Source organism: Grus americana, chromosome 2, assembly GCF_028858705.1.
Source record: "Grus americana isolate bGruAme1 chromosome 2, bGruAme1.mat, whole genome shotgun sequence".
In the NCBI taxonomy this organism is placed as follows: domain Eukaryota; kingdom Metazoa; phylum Chordata; class Aves; order Gruiformes; family Gruidae; genus Grus; species Grus americana.
The window spans coordinates 73,224,556-73,242,798 of NC_072853.1; the positions used below are offsets into that span (position 1 = coordinate 73,224,556).

Here is an 18,243-nt window from a genome sequence, read left to right on the forward strand (position 1 = left end):
ACCCTCACCTGTTATTCTGTCTAACAGGGACACATCCTGGACCTCTATAGGCAAAGAAGCTATTCTCTGATGAACTGCTGCATCCCCAGAGGCAGCATTTTCTAGTTCTTGTAATGCTCTAATGAGATCTGTGGTCTGAAAAAAGCATGCGAGATTGAGAACTAGTTTAAATAAACAGATCCTAGTACAAAACAGTATTTCACAATAAGCTTATGGAGTCAATTTGATATTAATTTTCAAAGCATTTGTGATATCAGCATTATAGCAACATTCTGTCCCCTCTCAGACTGAAAACAAAACAAAGCCATTAATTCTCAGAACAACATTGCAGTATTCTTAGTTTTAAAGGTCGCCTTCTTAAAATAGGTTTTTTCATTTAAACTCTTGCTATAGGACTACTTATACATCTTTTATTTTTGACAGTAGTGATTATTTTACAGTACCTTTCATTTTACTACACATTTTAGAAATTATTTTTTCTTGTAGTTTTGCTTCACTATCGCATCAGACTAGATCAGCGCACTTCATTTGGAAGCAGGGCTGATGTTCATAGAAGCCCAGAAGTCTGTTACAGGGAAACATACTAAATCATGATTATTTGAGGACACTAATTCCTTGCCATAACAAAAAAAACCTTTTGAGATGGGGCAGTACCATAACATAAAAGTCATAACAATGTAAGGTAGACAAAAGCTTCTCCCAACCATCATGATTGCAACATTGAGAAATATTAATAAACTGATAATCTTATTCTAATATGTGTTACTGGTTACCACCCTGGAAACCAAATGAGAACCTAAAACACTGTAGAAACTAACGCTGAAATCCTGATGTGGACAAGGCTGGATATATAATTCATACATTCTGGTTTAGCATCAAACTCACTAAAGTTATAGCATGCTCAACTTCCTAGCTCCACTTGTAACCTAAAGTACTGTGAAGGAAAGTTTCAGGTGTAGTCACCCTTGCTCAGAAACAATACCTCATTAAAAAGAAAAAAGATCATTCAAAAACAAGAGTAACTGAAAAATTCTATAACAAACCATATGCAAATACAGAATTTTATAAACATGCTTTTACCTGTGGAGGGTCAGTGGGAGAACTTCGAGGTGAACAGTTATTTTCATCAACTTTTATCTGTTCATATGTGCGTTTCCTCACCTTTCTGTCTCCATCTAAATGAAAACAAACAGAGGAGTCAGAGAAATAATATTTCAAACAAGACACTGAACCTTCATACACGCAGAAAATACTTACACAAAGCTTGCCTAAGTTGTTCTAATACATCATTTTCATAAACAGACCTTTCTTCCCAGATAGACAGCACTCGGCCCAGGTGTTTCTTACAACTCTCATCAGACTCACTGTTACAAGAAAAAAAACCAAAAATCAACACTAGGCAAAACTACAGCACTGCTGTATGATTATCTTTCACAGAGAGACCTAGGTATACATTATCAAAGTATCAGAAGTCAAATAATCTCAGAAGATAACGAAATCACATTTTAAAGAAAAGAAAGCAAAGACCAGTTCAAGATGTCTTAGCAAGCACATTAAAAAAACCCAATGTCTAATTCCCTCTTCCTGTTTGCTTGCTCAATCCATATAGCTGTAGGCCTGTAACCCTATTACGCAAACGCTGCAAACAGGTTTGTGTTGCTTCAACAGCTGCGTACCATGTGAAAATAAGTCCGTATCAAGACTCTAGCATCCTCATGCAACAAGATGAATGGCTGCTGGGAAAAAACAGATCATGCAATACTAGTAATGAAACATATCAAACTGTTGTAGTATATAAACACAGACTGAAAGCAAGTCTTAATTTAAGGCATAGCTATCAGCTTTCTAAGGCAAGAGGGACTGAATGCAGATGAATTTACTAAGTAACTTCATCCAACAGCATTAATGCTGTCGAAGATAAAGAGAAATAGCACACCAGGACTAGCTAGGTCAGAAAAGATGAACCAAAACCCCCTCAAATACAGTATGATGAAGGACACTGTACATAACAGTTTACTGTACCTTGAAACATGCTTAAAAGCCTCCACTATTACTGGAGCAAAGTCTTTCGTAAATTCTGGTCCTTTCCTTTTGCTGTTCTGTATGACATCATTGGCCAAGTACAGGAATGTCAGCTTCCTATTTGGTTTTGCTAAGAGAAAGAGCGATAAACAAGAGTAATTAGAAATTTTAGTTCTTCCAACTAATACCTATTTATCCACATTTATACTAAACACACAAAAAACAAATCAAATGTGTTTTTCCTATTCTCATTACTGCTTACAACATTTCACTCTAATTTTGCATTTAAAAGTGTGGAAAGACTTTGGTCCCCCATTGGCTTTTCTCTCTCTTCTGCTGTACCTCTTTGCTCAGATTCTTCCTCCTTCATAATATGACACAAATTCCCTCTAGCCCCATGTCCAAAAATAAAACATGACATTGATATGACGTTCAGCCCTCAACTATTTTCAGGTCTTTTCCTGAGCCTGATGTGATTTATCTGTTTGGTAGCCTTCATGGGTTTCTTCCACGAACTTAGCTTCCCTTTGAGCCTGCATAAATTTCTTACACCCATGAAGTCTTCTGACAGGAGCTTCACAGATCCACAATCATTCATGTGAAGAACCTCCTCCTTTCGACTTGAATTTCACTCAGTCTTATATAACCACCTCTCATTCTCATATTTGAACAAACCGAACAGTCAATCTCTCCATATCACTGTAATACTGCTCTCCCTCATCACCTGATCATTAAACACTCATGTGCCTGCAGCTGTAGTATCAATAAAACATTTTCAAAAAAATCACTTTCAGGCTGCTGTAGTGTATCTCTTCTCCAAGCATCTTACACATTTTACCCCATTCCCATTAACATGCAATAGATTACAAGCTTCCAGTTTACAAGTTGCTTTTGAAAATCTATTCCATGTTTTCTAAGTGTTCCTACCCAGGTATTTTCCTTTACCATCACACTGCATCTAATCTTCATTAGCCTACAGGCTTCTCAAAGCTGCAACTCTTACTGTAACACTTCTAACCTTGTGTTAACACCAGAAAAACTTTTGATATCCATTACCACTGCACAGACTCAGTATGAGTGCTCTGACTTTAAAGAGAGGTTTCTCTTTAAAGACAAGATTAAGTTTTATCTGCCCTCTCAAGGAAAGCAGCACTGCGGTAAAGCCAATCTAGGATTTCTTAAAACTCGTGCTTAGTTCCCAACATGATTTGATTTCGTTAACTTCCATTCCAGCCTCTCAAACATGCAGAACCATTACCCTCACATACAAACAGAAAATTCAACGTTGATATGCTTCCATTCTAAGGAAATGTTTTTGGGAATAAATTTCTCCTTGGAGTATTGATTTTTTTCCCATCCTCTTGGACAGACATATCCAACAAGTTAAGAGAGTTCTGGATTAAGTAGGGGGGAAAAAAAGCCTGCATTAAAAGTAAAAATGCACCTATCTCTTAGAATCAAGGCAAACAAAGAAGTGGCAAAAAATAAATTGTTTGGAAGTGCTGGACACAAGGTGGATCTATGAAGTCTGCTCCGAACAGTGAAATCACTACATGCAAACACTTGGGGAATTCATCTACTTAGGTCAAAACCCAGCTAAACTAAAATTTAGATTTTATAAACTTATGCTACCTAATTTCTTTCCTAAAAACTGACTGACAATATAGCCACACATCTCCTACTTGTGTTTCAGATAAGTCATAGTTCTGACACATAGAAAGCTTTGAATTATTCAAAGACAAAGTCTTAGAAAACACATCTTGTCTCATGGGTGCACCAAAATTAACTAGTGTTTACCAAAGCTAACCCTGCCTTCTCCCCCCAAATTCTTAAGTGAGCCCAGAATTAGGACTCACAATCTAATGAAGCAGACTGTTCCCCATACTACATCCTCTGAACTGCATAAAGGATAGGTCCTTGTCCATCTATTTCACAGAAAAAAAGTCATGTTTTAATCCTCCGTGATGTAACTCATTTGTGACAGACCTCAACTTCCTTGTTTCCAACATGTAACAAAATCAACTGAGCTGGTAAAGACAGGAGATGTAGGCAGTGTCATCAAGTCAGGTGATGTTGACTGGCACAAGGCTGGACTTTATCTATTCACTACGGGAAACAGATCAATATTGTGTTTGGAAAAAGCATGCTAAAACCAGAAAGTCACTTTCAAGTTTACTTCCTCTAGTATTACCTTTTCAGTTTCCTACTACAATTCAACAGAAAAACAAAGCTGCATTTAATGAACAAAAATCCTCAGAACACTATTAAGCTATCTGTGGCTTTGGTTAGAAATTCAACTAATATTCTACCCTTACTTTCACAAAGAATATTATGAAGTAAAATTTAATTCCTCTTGCTGTAAGAATGCTCTGCACAAAATTCCAAAGCTAAAAATTATGCCTACATTCAAGCGTTCCCTTTCACTTCACAAATCTTCAGGAGTTTACATACTGGTCTACTACCACTCTACCTTACACATGAGACTAAGGTGCAACATAACATTTATCAAGTGAGGCTGCCAACTCCGAGCTGAAAAAAAACCAGTATTCTATTGCTATATGACTGTAAATTAACTAAAAGTCTGAAATACAAAATTAAATTCCAGACAAGATAGATCTACTCTGAAAAAAATTACCTGTTTAAAGCATCTCTCTTCAGTAGCAGTGACACTAACTTTTCAGCCCCAGGCTTTGAAATACCTCAGTACACCAAAATGAATCAAAGAACAGTTAGACTATTTTGAAAAAGCATCCTCAGTGCAAAAGCACTCTGTCAGAAGAAAATGAGAGAAAAAAGGTATGATCTTAGGTTAAAGAAGGATCTGAAAGGCACATAGTACCAGAGCGTACAGTGTTAGAAGTAGCTAGCCTGCAGTATCTCTGGTACACTAACAGTACAGCAACTGTAAAACACAAAACTGCTAAGAAAGCATCCATGTTGGACTGAGTCATCATCTGTTCAAAAGCTTCGTGCAGTGTTCACATAACTCTTCTGCTTGTTTCAGTTAGATTTACCCACTAAAGCAGCTCCCTCAAGTGCTGAATTCTGAAATATTTTAACAGGACAACATTGCTGGCTAGTATAAGGGCCATATTAAGCACATTACTCTTAAAGCATCCACGGTGAGACCAACTGGGATTGGTACCTCACGACTGAAACGAAGTCTGTTCCAAAAAATGTATCTGACATATTAAAATGCCAATGAATACTCTGCAGGCATTAATGGTATTTCACCTGCAACTAGTGTAATCACAGATCTACGGCCAAGGGACTTAGCATCCTCATTATCAAGTCTTAGTTTTCAGCAATCTTTACTTCTTAAGAACACACACTTGTTAGCTTGGCGTGGGTATTCCTGGTTCTCTACCAGTCCAATACAGATGACCTGACATTGTATTCTCAAATCCGTAATACTTCAAGAACTCTAACACTGAAGAGCCACCACTTTAGTGCAAGAAACTCTAGTATTTAGCATGTTATTTTCACTGAGGTTAACTCTGTCAATCAAAGCCAGCATAATCACCCATATTTGTCTTCTCCAGGTTTACCTCCTGGCATTGGAAACTGAGCTCCCATGAAGATTGCTAGAAACATGTCCACTAGTTTCATGCACCTCTTCCCTAGAGCCAAGAGATATTTGCTTAGACATACAGGAAGAAACTACAGAGAAACACAGAGTCATAAGGGATTTCACTTACATCCCACCAGCGGTGTATAGACTACTGACCCATCTGAAAATGCTACATCAGGCCTTAAGCTTCTACAGGCCGAGTCTGCTATGCCAACTGACCTTGAATAAAAATACCATTTAACAAGAGGTTTTGAGAAAATGAGCATTAGTAGGTTAAAATCCCACAACGTTATCAACACTAAACAGTTTCTTTTTTTCTGAAGTTTTCTAATATGGATTCAAATAAAGATTTGACTCAATTATTGCTTTTGAATTACATTTGTGTACATACATGCAGCAGAGTATATGAGTGTCAGCACTTCTCCCAAAATCCCTGGGACGCTTCTTGTGTCATAGAATGTTTTATACCTTCGCATGAAAAGTTACATGACATCTTTGAAAACATCTGACAAGCTTTTTATTACAAGACTCAACTCATTTTTAAGTCAAGCAGCACTGAAACTTGAGTGCAAGATCACTGACCCTTCACACTGAGAGCTAACCTGAGTTTTTATGCAAGCTGATTAAGTGCAGCATCTTTGGTAACATGACTGAAAGTTTATCTGTAGAAAGTCACTTGAGAGGCTACCACCAGAAAGGACAATTCAAAGATAAGATAATCCATAAAAGACATGATGTACAACAAGCATTTAATCTTAAAATTCATTAACCTTCTGTTACGAAAAAGTTAAACTAAGTGTTCAACGTTGCACAGTCACGTGATTCTCCTGGTGAATTTTACCAAGTTTTGAGAACTGCTGTTTCCTTTTCAAAGAGGGGAATGAGAGGACCCACAGAATGCGTGTTCAAGGTTTGAGGGTCTAGGTATCTTGACTTTGAGTTTGGAGGTTAGCAGACAAAGGGAACACAGCATACAGCCACTGCTGGGAAAGAGGCCATCAGCATCAAATTACCATGGGGATGTGAGAAAGTTGGTCACAAACCAAGGAAACCATTCCAACGTAATTACTCTGCAGAAGCTTCCCACTGCACTTACTGTATCTTGAATTACTTAAACACATGAAACAAACCAATTCCTTTCATTGCCTGGCCTGGCTGGTACAAAGCCAAGATTAATCAACAGCAATGGCAGTTTTAGGATAGGAAAAAGACACTGAACGTAAGTATTCAGAACCAGAATGATGAAAGACCGGCAGGCAGAGCAAGATACCAGGACATGAGTAGTATAGCAATAAATGAATATAGATTTGTACACAGTGCATTCTTTCAAGACTAATATTAGTCAACTAGTCAGGCTGGATTACACAATCCAAATATCTGTTGCTCCTGGCTGTAGGTCATTTTGTAAATCATACATGCAGCAAATATGTTTCTTTAACTTGACTCAACAACTCGCGTTCACCTGAAGTTTTGTCTGCTGTTGGTTGATCTCCAACCCTTTTTGCGTAGATGAGAAGATTCATGTGGATAAGCAGGAAGGTACCCACAAGCACCTTCCTCTTGAGTATCTTACTGGCCTCCTCAAGAACACCTAATAACCAGTGAAATCAATAAGCCATAGTTTTGTTTCTTTAAAATAGAAGAAAACAAAATCTATTTATTCTCTCAAGTGTATCACATTGGCCAATGACACTATATCACCATGAAGTAAAATAATCTTACAACCACCAGCAGAAAAAGATTCCTTCTCTTGGCAGAAAGACTACACTACATAATACAGAAAACAATTGCTTTAAATCAGGAACTTGTTTCCTGAAATCCACTTCACATCTGCAGGGCAACGTATTTCCACCACTTTGGCTGTGGTTCTGCTCCAAAGCAGTTGACCAAGTATCAGAGTAATTCACATTTAGTACAACTTTCAAATCTGGTTTCAATGTTGCTAGGCCTTCTCAATTTTCTACCAAGATCCTCTATCTTCCAATTTTCAGCAGCACTGAGCAACTGCCACAACAGCCACTAGCTTAAGAAAAATGTATTGCATTGATGCCAACAGCTATAATGAGTGGGGACCCAAACACTAGCACATGGCCCAGCAGCAGCAATTGTAGACAAACAGCCACAAATAAGGAGAACCAGTTGCTGCTTATTCCACTGAATGACTTCAACACCGCAAACCAAAAAAGTTCAAGCATAATAAACTGGAACAGTGGGTAAACTGTTAGAGTCAAATGCTAAAAATATGTCCCTCTGTAGCAGCCCAGATGCACTTACACAATTGTAGCTATCTAAAGATGATATACAATGACTCTGTTAACCTGGATAAGCTTTGCAGTGAAGACAATGATTGGTGTGACACTGGTGGGGTGACAGATGACAACCAGAACAAGATGTCAAGTGTTTGGACCGGGGCAGGGGACGGGGGTGTTGTTCAGCATCAGTTTCTGAGACTGACTAATCTATGAGATGCCACATACAGCTCTGAGGAAACAGACACCTGAATCTGAAATTAGGTTTAAAGATACCACACAACTACTGAAATATCACTAGGATGTAAATACCTAACAAGTGACAGAGCTGGACCTGGAAAAGCTAACAGAAAATCAGTTGACAGGAAAAGAAGATATTACAGACAACTGACTGGAGCTTACAATAAAAAGTCCCATATTACCAAACTCAAACATTCAGCAATTTTATTTTTTTCCCCTTTTAAACAGAACACATGTTAACTTAGTAAAGCAATTATCACATGGAGCCTACTGAACAAATGCTTACTATTCACCCTTGAAGACTGATGTTTTGAATTATGGAATTAAATTTTTCATTTCAAAACAAAACACACAAACAACAAACTCCTACAGTTGCAGAGAACCCTGAAACCAGGGAGCAAAAGATGTATGTAAAAGACTACACCCCATTTGCAAATAACAAAAAATAAGTCACAACAGCCTCCATCTTCGAAGACCCTCTTCAAGGGGGTTCCTAAGGATTTTCTCAGCAGCCACTCAGTGGCTGCAGGCTTACGCAACAACATGGTACATGTAATGCCACTGCTTAGTTAGAAGTTTGAAAAAACCCTGTAAATCAATCCCTTTATGGATACACAAAATTAAAAAGTTTTAATGAGCTCACCAGTTGCATTTAGGGAATGACTGATGTATTCACATTATAGTTAATTAATCAGTACTATGTAAATACTGAGTAAGCTTACGACTACTAAGTAATTAACTCTTTGAGTGTTACATTTCATACATCTGAAATCTAGCTGAAGCCGGATCATTTTCCTCAGCGCATGCCTTTCAAACCTTTACAAAATTCTACCTAACCCAAATCAAAAGGTCCCTGCAAAACAATTAGGTTATGTGGCAACATTATCACAAAAGTTAATCCACATAAGTTACTTCGAAGCAATCATGAAGCTGCCGTATCACAAGTACCAAAGGAAAAAACTCACACTTATCTAGAATAATAATCTAAACTGCATGAGATTCTCAGGTTAGTAAGACATTTACTACAAATGAAGTACTGAGAGAGTAGCCTCCCCACCAAATTATTTAATCCATACATCAAGTATGAAATTCAAAAGAATGCAGACTCACGATCAGCATAAGGCAGTGCTAACAAAGGCTGCAGCCTGAAGGGGTGAGTAGCATCCTCACAGCCTCCTTTGTGCCATTACCAGCTTTCCATCAGGGAACTAATCTATTTCAAAATGAATTATTGGTATTGCCAGATTTTCGTCAGCAGCTTAGTACAAGATAGTGTGAGCAAAAAAAGCATCAGAAATATTTAAAGACATATTTAACCAACAGCAGAGTAGAAAAGGAGCTGTTCTGTTGTCATTGTAGACCTCTGCTTATCTGTCAAAACAGGAGAAATTTTTGTTATTTCATTACAGTTGTCATTTAAGTTAGAGGCATTCTATTAATCTTTTCTCATCATTTTACTCACCAATGAACAAAAGATCAATGAACTACAGAATCTATTCTCCACTAATCATAGTAGTAGATAGTGAAAAAACACCATTACATACACTAGAATATGGAGTATGTGGAGTGACACCTGCGTGGTTTTGCACAGATGCAGAATCAAGAATACTTAATACCCCAGGCAGAGCACTAGCTCTGCCACAGCCCCACCCTAGTGGCACAGTTCATCCATGCATTTTCCATTAATGACTGACCTCAAATCTGTGCTTAAACAGCATGTTTCTAAACTCAGTCTCTTGAAGTATATAATATGCAACTCCTTATCATAATTTCATCAAACTACTGGTTGTATAAGACAACATCCTTTCCTTAAATATTTGTGACAGTTACTAGGAATGTCCAGACAATTCAGAGTTACCAGTACTTTCACAATACAGTCAATTTTAGAATACTAGCTTTCCTCCAGTTTTTTATTATTTCTAAGAATGACCCTATGAATTCTACGTGCCATTATTTTAAGAACTATACATAAAAGTTATAGTAGTATTAGGGGGGAAAAGCATATATGCAAACTCCTTTAGTAATCGGTTACATCAACTCTCTTGATACAACTTCAGCAACACCGGAGTTCAGCAAGACAAATCCAATGTTACATAAGTGCTCCAAGTTCTGACAAAGACACACAAGTTTTGCCCATTCTCCAAGTTTACATCTAAATGCAAGAATTCACCAAGAGAAACAATGAATGTTCAACTGTAGAAAGCCTGTAGGTGAAAGTGTACGGAACCAATGATCTGTAGGTATCATCCCTACTATGGGACCTGAACACTACCAATTAATCCAAGTAAACAGAAAGGGACTAAGATTTTATGTTGCCTAATTTACATGCACATTTGAAAAGCTGCCTCTTCACTCTACTCCAACATGATATAAAGCCAATGACTATTTTAAAAATCAAAGAATCAGAACCAAACATTTGGGAACAAAAGTGTTGTGATCCTAGCACTTGTTTTCATGAATAACTAAAGACATCTTCAGAAAGGTTCATGCAAGCTGATCTGACACAAAGGATCTCTTACCAAAACTGAAAGCATCCAGAAAAAATGTAGCATCACACTGTATTATGTTCAACTTGGTTATACAATGTTCCATAAGCCTGAAAGGGAGTAGGCTAGAAGGAAGGTCTGGAGACTAGGGTGACAATAAAAAAGGGATACAATGAAAGGAAATAAAATTTAGAAAGGCAAGGTTCGATGTTCAGTTCCAGGACACTACTGGCTAGCAACAGCAGCAGATAATGCCAATAAATTTTGTGTCCATATTCTCCAAACAGAGATCATTTTCCTCATGAGTAGGAGAGAAATCATGTTTCTATGGCTTGGATGGTGGGCAAGTCAGGATCCTTAAACTCTGTTTATGGTCTCATTGCCAGTGTTCTGCTTTGTGATGTTTTATGCAAGTCACTTCACCACAGCATACTGGTTTCCCTTCTCATCTTCAACATGCTGTCTGCCTAGACCACTAAATTCACCCTTTGGGGATTGGAGGCTGTCTTACAATTCTGTGCTGCAATTAGCAAAAAGTACCAGGCAAATGTAAGCTAATATTTATGAAGCTCGAGCACTATAATCAGAAAAAGAAAATTAAAACACTTTCCATGTATCTTAACTACATCAGCTTCAAATGAAGTGGTAGAGGAACATACAAAAGAAGAAACACTTCACATAAGGCCTAAAAACCCAGAATAAAAGGTGCAGAACCTTGAAAGCAACTAACCTCCTCCTACCAGAGGTAGGCTATCACATGCTTTTCACAGGCCACCAGAAAAATCTTAACCGTTAAGCAGCAAAAGCTGGATGACAACTTCAACAAACTGAAGATAAAACCAATTATAGCAGCTATGCTCATCCAAAGCCTCTGAGCGACATCCTCAAAACAGGCTTAAAAGTGGAAGCTAGACATTAAAAGCTGAGAAAAAGCAAAGCATTCCCGTGAGTTAAGATCATCATTCTTGCCTCTCAATACCACCTTCAAAAATGTAGCCCATGCTTCAAACATTTCATTTCTCCAATTACTCAAACTGCACAACAGGGAAATTACGCTAATACTAAAATTAAGGACTGACCATTAATATTAGAGATTATTATGAAGTGGTATTGTGCATGTTAATTAAGACAAGTAACCAAAACTCTGGCTGCGTGCCAATTAGTTTAAGATACCTTTCTGACATCATTCAGAATACCAAACATTCAAGTTGTTTGTTTAGAAGGCCCAGAAATCTGCAATGTTTCAGATGCTGAGGGGAGATCCATTTGTTTGTTCTCTGAACAAAAAAGCAAGCTTGCAACAAACATATAGTGAAAATGTTTATTTCATAAGATGAAATATGCCACCAAGTAAGCCTTTCTTTAGACAACAGGAAAAAAAAAGAATTTAACTCATGCTTGAAAGTTCAAAAGATAGTATTTCACACAAAAAGCATATTTTAAACAAAAATACAGTAGCCATGTGAAAACCTACAGAATTTATAGGAACATATTTCCATACTATACTGTAAAGTTTAGTATTACTTCATACTCAGAATTTTTATTTTAAGGGTGATTCAATCCATTTGCTATGAAGTTATGCCCCTTAACCAAGAGGTAGTTGTGATCCAGCCATGCACTCTTTGTATTCCATTACATATCATTTCTGCAAGTCGATTATTCCACTTAGTTGTGCGAAACTAAGGGAGTGGTTTCTCTTTAATGAGTCCTATAATGGCTTAGTGCTATTTTTCCTCTCCACTTGAAAAATCTAGCCTTCAGTAACATTTCCTAGAGCAAAATAAGAGTTCTAGCAAGTGACTTTTCTTTTTCTGAAATGAGTCAACTTAAGATCAAGTTATCTTCCAGTCAAGTCAAATAAACTTTCACATGCCATTTCTGCCTTTCAGTCCCTGAACGACTGCCTTTAGCTGCAAGTTCTTTCCTGTTAAAAGGAAAGCCACATAAGAATCTAAGTCTGTACACTCAACATCAAATACCCAATACAGCTAAAGAAACACTTATCTTTATTATGCTAACGTTGGTATTAGCCACCTGGCAAAAAGAGGAAGTAAAAACCACTTCGGACACATTAAATTGCTCTTCCCCCAGAGTATTCCCATCCTCAGCTACTCTACCAAGAATAGTTGCTGGCATAAGTGGACAAAGCCACCGTGTCAGGAAACTCAAATAGTACTACAGCTAACCATCGTTAGAGATGATGAAAGACAGCGCCTAAAAAGGGTCGTCTTGGAAGAGCCGTAACTACAAGCATTAAAACAAAAAGTCCTAAACCCCGTGCTTGCCGTCTTCCTTCCCTTTTCCCACTTTCCGCTCTCCTTCCACAAAGGAGGGGAGTAAAATATGAAAAGCAGCCTCCTCAGAGGCACCTCACTGAGGGAGGAAGGGGGAATGGAGGAGGGAGGACAAGAGAGGAACCAGGAGAATGGAGAAACAGAGGGAAGAGAACCACCTCCCAGCCCACAGTCTTCAAGAAATCGAGACCCGAGGTTTAACATTTGCCCCAGTAGCTCCGTTCTCCCCAGGCGCCGGGGCGGGCCTAGCGGCCCGCCCTCCTTCTCTCCCCCCCTCCTTCCCCGGCTCGACAGGCCCTGCCACCCTCCCCTCAGCAGCCGCACATCCGAGGGCGGCCTCCTCCTACCGCGGCCGCCGCCTCCCCCAAACCCGCCGCCCCGAGGAAGGTCCCACCCGGCACCCGAGGGCGGGAAAAAGGTCCGGCGGCGGCGTGGCGGCGGTCCTGCCAGCCTCACCTTTTCGCAGCTCCCGCTCCCACACGCTGACGATGAGCGCCGAGTGCTTGCGGTGGTGGATGAGCCACAGGCTCAGGGTCTGCACGCTCTGCTGCGAGTTGCTCAGCTCCGACAGCTTCCGCTCCAGCGCCGCCTCCGAGAATGCCGACATAGCCGGGCCGCGCTCGGCCCCGCCGCCGCCGCCGCCGCCGCCGCCCCCACCGGCCCGGCACGGCCGCGCTCAGTCCCCGCCTCTCCGCCCCAGCGGGGGAGGAGCCGAGCGAGTCCCGTCCCTTCCCGCCTCACCAGCCGCCACTTCCGCGCGCCCCGGCAGCCCAGCGCTAACAAAATGGCGGCGGCCGAACGGCCCGGCGAGCCGCCCGGCCCGGCCCCGCCTCCTTCTCCTTCTTTCCTCACTTCCGGCAGAGGCCACAACGAGGCAGAGCGGAGGGGGGGTGGGTATTGGAGCAGCTGCTCGAGCGCGGACTGTCCTCGAGCCTCTCCCAGTAGCCTTCGCGCGGCCCCGAGGGTGCGTCCGTTATGGCCGGTGGGCAGGGCAGGGCAGGGCCGGGGAAGGGTTTGACTCGTCCCAGCCCGCTGGCCGGGGAGGGGGGCTGCTCGGCGATGGCTTCCCTCAGCCACTCACTCCCTCCCTCCCTCCCTCCCTCCCTCGCTTCGCGGCCGAGCGCTCCGACGGCTGTTCGCTACAGCTGAGCTCACTCCAGGTGACCGCGCTCCCGAAAGTCTGCGCGCGCCAACCGTGCCTTACCAAGTGACTTTGGAGAGGTTTCGTGATGAGCTCTGGCAGGCTGTAGGCGAGCAGAAACAGAGTTAGGGGGCGTTATTACAAGAGACCGGATATATCAACGTTTTGCCTTGGGAAATAACATAAAAAAGCAGACATAAATAAGGCCCCAAGGCAACCCAGGCCTACTAGTTTCTTTCACCTAGCAGGCTAAGAAACTTAGCATGACACAGGATGCATGGTATTTCATGTTTGCAGGTGGATGCGTAACTCCATGAATGTGTCTGGCCTCATTTTCAAAACCTCTTTTTTTTTTTTTTTTTAATTTCTGGCATTTACTTTATCATGTGACAGAATTCCACTGTTCAATGACAAGATTATGCGCAAAAGTATCTCCTCTTAGTTGTTTCAAACCTGTTCCCTGAAAGCTTCATTGAATCCTTGCAACTTCTGCTGTTTTGGAAATAGTGAACAAAAATGGTTCTCTGCTCACCTTTGCGTTCTTTCATAATTTTGTATTGTATCATCTTCAGTCATTTTTCAAGCTGAAGGATCCGAGCCGTTCTCCTTACATGGAAGGTGCTCTATGCTGCTGAACACAAGTAGCATTTCTAGTCTCAATGTGAGCATTTCTAGCCTTGCTGCTGCTCTTCTGTAAAAGACCTGACATCACTTCTTATTTTAAACCTTACCAACTAACTGACGTTTTCAAACTATCCACCATAATTCCTACAGGTCTATCCTGAATCCTGCTTCTGTAGCCAATAATTATGACTGCAGTTAATGTCTTTCAGTATTTTTAATATTTCTATAAAATGATGTGTGTATTAATTAGAAAAATATGCATATACCTTACTCTTTGGACATCCTGGCAATGGTTAAGTATCCACCCTTAAAACAGAGTATTCCTGTAACCTGTCACACATCCAGTTTGTTCTCACCAAACAGCAGAAACCTAGTTATGAAAAAAGATCTGTAGAGTATATTTAAAACGATTTCATGTCTGACATTCAGAGAAGATGTCCCAGCAGATTGTTTTCAGGCAATTTTCCTAATATTGGTTCTTAGTGAAATCTTCCCTTTAAACATAAAACATTGATGAGGGCAAGGTGGGAGTGTTAGGAGGTTTTAATGTGAGTTCTATTTACAAAATCATCTGTGGCATGGATGATTTTTGGGGAACTAGAAAGGATTTTGCAAAAATGTTTTGACAGAGAAATTTAAGTGAGAAGCTGCACAGATCCCCACAGAGTCTTTTTTTCTATCAATTCACTGCATTTTGATCATCAATGGAAGAACCTGTAATACATTGCTATTTTTGCTATGTACAGCAGAGGACGCTCTGGTATTAAGTAGAACTGGCCAGTTAAGTAAAATTAAGACACAGCTAACATGGATGCAAGCATTACAAAAATGAAATATGAATGGTAATCTAGTAACTAATATTAAAATACCATTTTCTGGAGGCGTGTATTCTGACATTAGCAGGAGAAACTTGTGGGCAACTATGGAAAAAGAAACATTTCTTTCACATACAAGAGCAGATTAAAAAGTTTCTAGCAATAAGCAGTGAAATTTAGATGTTAAAGCAAAAAAGGTAAGGAAAAAGAGCAGGAAATTGGTAGAGAATTTTAGTAATGATTGTAGAAATGTTTATTACTGCTACCTCTTCATCTTTCATTCCAGATTATTAGAACATTTTACAAACAAGAATAAATCCTCTGAGATCAGTATTTGTTCTGTAAATAAATATATTTAAATACCAAGAGAGTGATTTATCATCTGTGTATAATATAGTGTATAATATACAGCAAAATTGAGAATTTACTTTCCTCATAAATCTTTATAGCACATTTTAAATTTGTAATCGTGAATGTTTATATCAGTTATCTAATTTTAAAACCTATGCTTATCCAGTCAGTGAATGGAAATTTACCAAGAGACTTACTCGAAGTGAGTCTCAGACAGGAAGTATTCACAATGGAGGGTTCGTTTGCTGCTGAGCTTTGAAGACCTCAGCTTTCATTCAGAAACAATTGATACATTATTCACCTGCCTTTAGAAAATTCACCCATGTCCACAGGGGCAGAATTGCCAACAGATGGCAAGTTTGCTTCCAGCCATTCCTGTCTTCAAACTGTGACAACATTTTCCCTCTGATTTCCTAAGAACAAAGTTCTGCATTGCTTCCCTTCAGTCTGACCACCGTGGGCTAGTGGTTCTCTCACTCCCGGAGAAAGGAGCCCCATGCAAGCTTAAGACAATGATTCTGAGTAAATTACTCAGTTGATGTTTTTGTAGATGACGGGACTGGGAAGCTCTAGGTAGTTCAAAGATGTAATTACATTTCGGAGTGCAGTCACCAACAGGCTGTGCAGCATCCTTACACTTCATGTGCTGGTCGCAGATTTTTTGTTTCTCTTTTCACTTCTCCCAAGGACATCCACATAAAACCTTTCTTAAGAGGGGAATTTTACCCTAGTAGTAATTGGAAGCTTTAAGTTCTGTTACCTTGAGGGAATGCTGGGAAGTGCTTAAGCACTAGAAGGGCTGATGTCTCTAAAAGAGCAATTTTATTCCTTATAGTGCATTGTGGAAAAGGTGAAAGAAAAAACCCCACATCAGTCCACACCATTGCGTTTTGATTTTTTTTTCCCCAAAAAATAATCTGAGCATTTCTATCATCCAGTCTTAATTCAAAGAGAAGACATTTCTACTGGGGTGCTGGGGCATGCAGCATCTCGACTCTACTATAGGACTCTCTCAAAAGCAACTATTCCAAGCCACAAAACTTTATGTGTGCTCTTTCTCTACCTGAATCACTCCAGCTGGTCATCAGAACATTGAACCCTGTTTCTTGGACTGCCCTTCAGCACATTTAGCTGTACTTAGCTCCTGGTACTCTTGGAGGCATGATCAAAATAAAACTGCCATGAGACAGGGGCGTGATTTTTTAACAAAAAATAACAAAAGATAATACAGGTTTAGATATTTTCTCTGAAACTGGCAAGAAAAGCCAAAATTTAAAATGAGACCAGCATTAAGATAGATAAGGCAGATTGCCTATACTGAGTCTCTATCTCTCCTCTTTCAGACAGGGCCAAAGAAATGGCAAAGGCGGCAGTTTGTGTGGGTTAATATAGTGCCCAGAGAGGCAAAATGGGCAAAGCCCCAGTGAAATTGGCTGTTGTCTGTACTCCAGTAATCATTTTGTTCAGTGTGAATTGGCTGCTATTGCTCTAAGAACAGCACTCTACCTGCCAAATCCAAGAGGTATAGACTATGTTTAAAATATACACCACCTGACTACTTTGCTGTTCATCGAGCCTGCATATCTCATTGCGTGGTTTGTTGATATGAACATGTCTTAGTCTCAGCATCAGTTTTAACTTTGACTCTGGTCTGGTACTCCCTCCAAACAGTTGTCACCTTTAGAACTCATTTCCTCTTGAAGCCCAGAGATGTAACTGGATGATTTATTTATCCTTAGCAATATTCTGTGCTTCACTGGAATAATTTAGGAACCCTTATTTTACACCACTACATAGAGCAGTAGAATAATCTATGTATATACTGATTTACTAAACATTGCTCATCAGCCATGTAGGATTTGAGCTGAAGCCAGCTCTTGCACCAGAACAGACCAGATCTTGCTCTGTATGAGGCTGGCATTTTTGTCATTTTTATCTTGGTTTTGTAGCTCTTTCTCAAATAGTCGCACCCAGGAGATGCAATAGTATGAAAGGAGAAATGAGGTTTCTTTAGTCTGGTTTCCTGTCTGAGAATTTGTGTTAGTCAGCATACCAATTTCTTCCTGGATCTCAGAAATACAACACTGGCATATCAGTTCTTTTTTATTGTTCCGAGTGTCCAGTCCATCCAGTATAACAGTTTCTGAAGTTTCATACTTGAAAATATTTTTCCATGTGTCACAATATGCTTGTGCCTCTCACAACCTAATTCTGTGTAAATGATCCTACTTCCGTATCCCAACAAAGGCATGAAAAATGCAGAAATGCAAAAAGTAGTCCCTGAAATTTAGCTGTAAAATGATTCCTGACTGAGAGATAGTAAATCTGGGTAATTTCTTCAGAAACATTAAACCCCACTTGTTACCTGTATAACAAGAGGGCATATCCCCAACAGAAATAAATAAATAAAGAAAGAAAGAAATAAAGAAATATTTTTTTAAAAAAAGAAA

The 18,243-nt window shown here is 39.7% G+C and overlaps 1 protein-coding gene across 3 annotated transcripts in view; it reads right to left on the bottom strand.

Moving 5' to 3' along the window:
- RPRD1A (regulation of nuclear pre-mRNA domain containing 1A) overlaps positions 1–13,651 on the bottom strand; it is a 44,725-nt gene extending 31,074 nt beyond the window's left edge. For 2 of the 3 annotated variants that reach the window (XM_054818709.1, XM_054818710.1), the window contains exons 1-5: positions 13,319–13,650; positions 2,023–2,152; positions 1,258–1,364; positions 1,081–1,175; positions 9–135 (exon numbers count right to left, since the gene is read on the bottom strand). In XM_054818709.1, coding sequence (XP_054674684.1) covers positions 9–135; positions 1,081–1,175; positions 1,258–1,364; positions 2,023–2,152; positions 13,319–13,469 — 610 coding nt within the window. In that variant the 5' untranslated portion in view covers positions 13,470–13,650. Of the gene's footprint in view, positions 1–8; positions 136–1,080; positions 1,176–1,257; positions 1,365–2,022; positions 2,153–13,318 lie in introns of all 3 variants that reach the window. The other variant, XM_054818708.1, reaches the window with a different exon arrangement.
- Between the last annotated feature and the right edge of the window lie 4,592 nt (positions 13,652–18,243).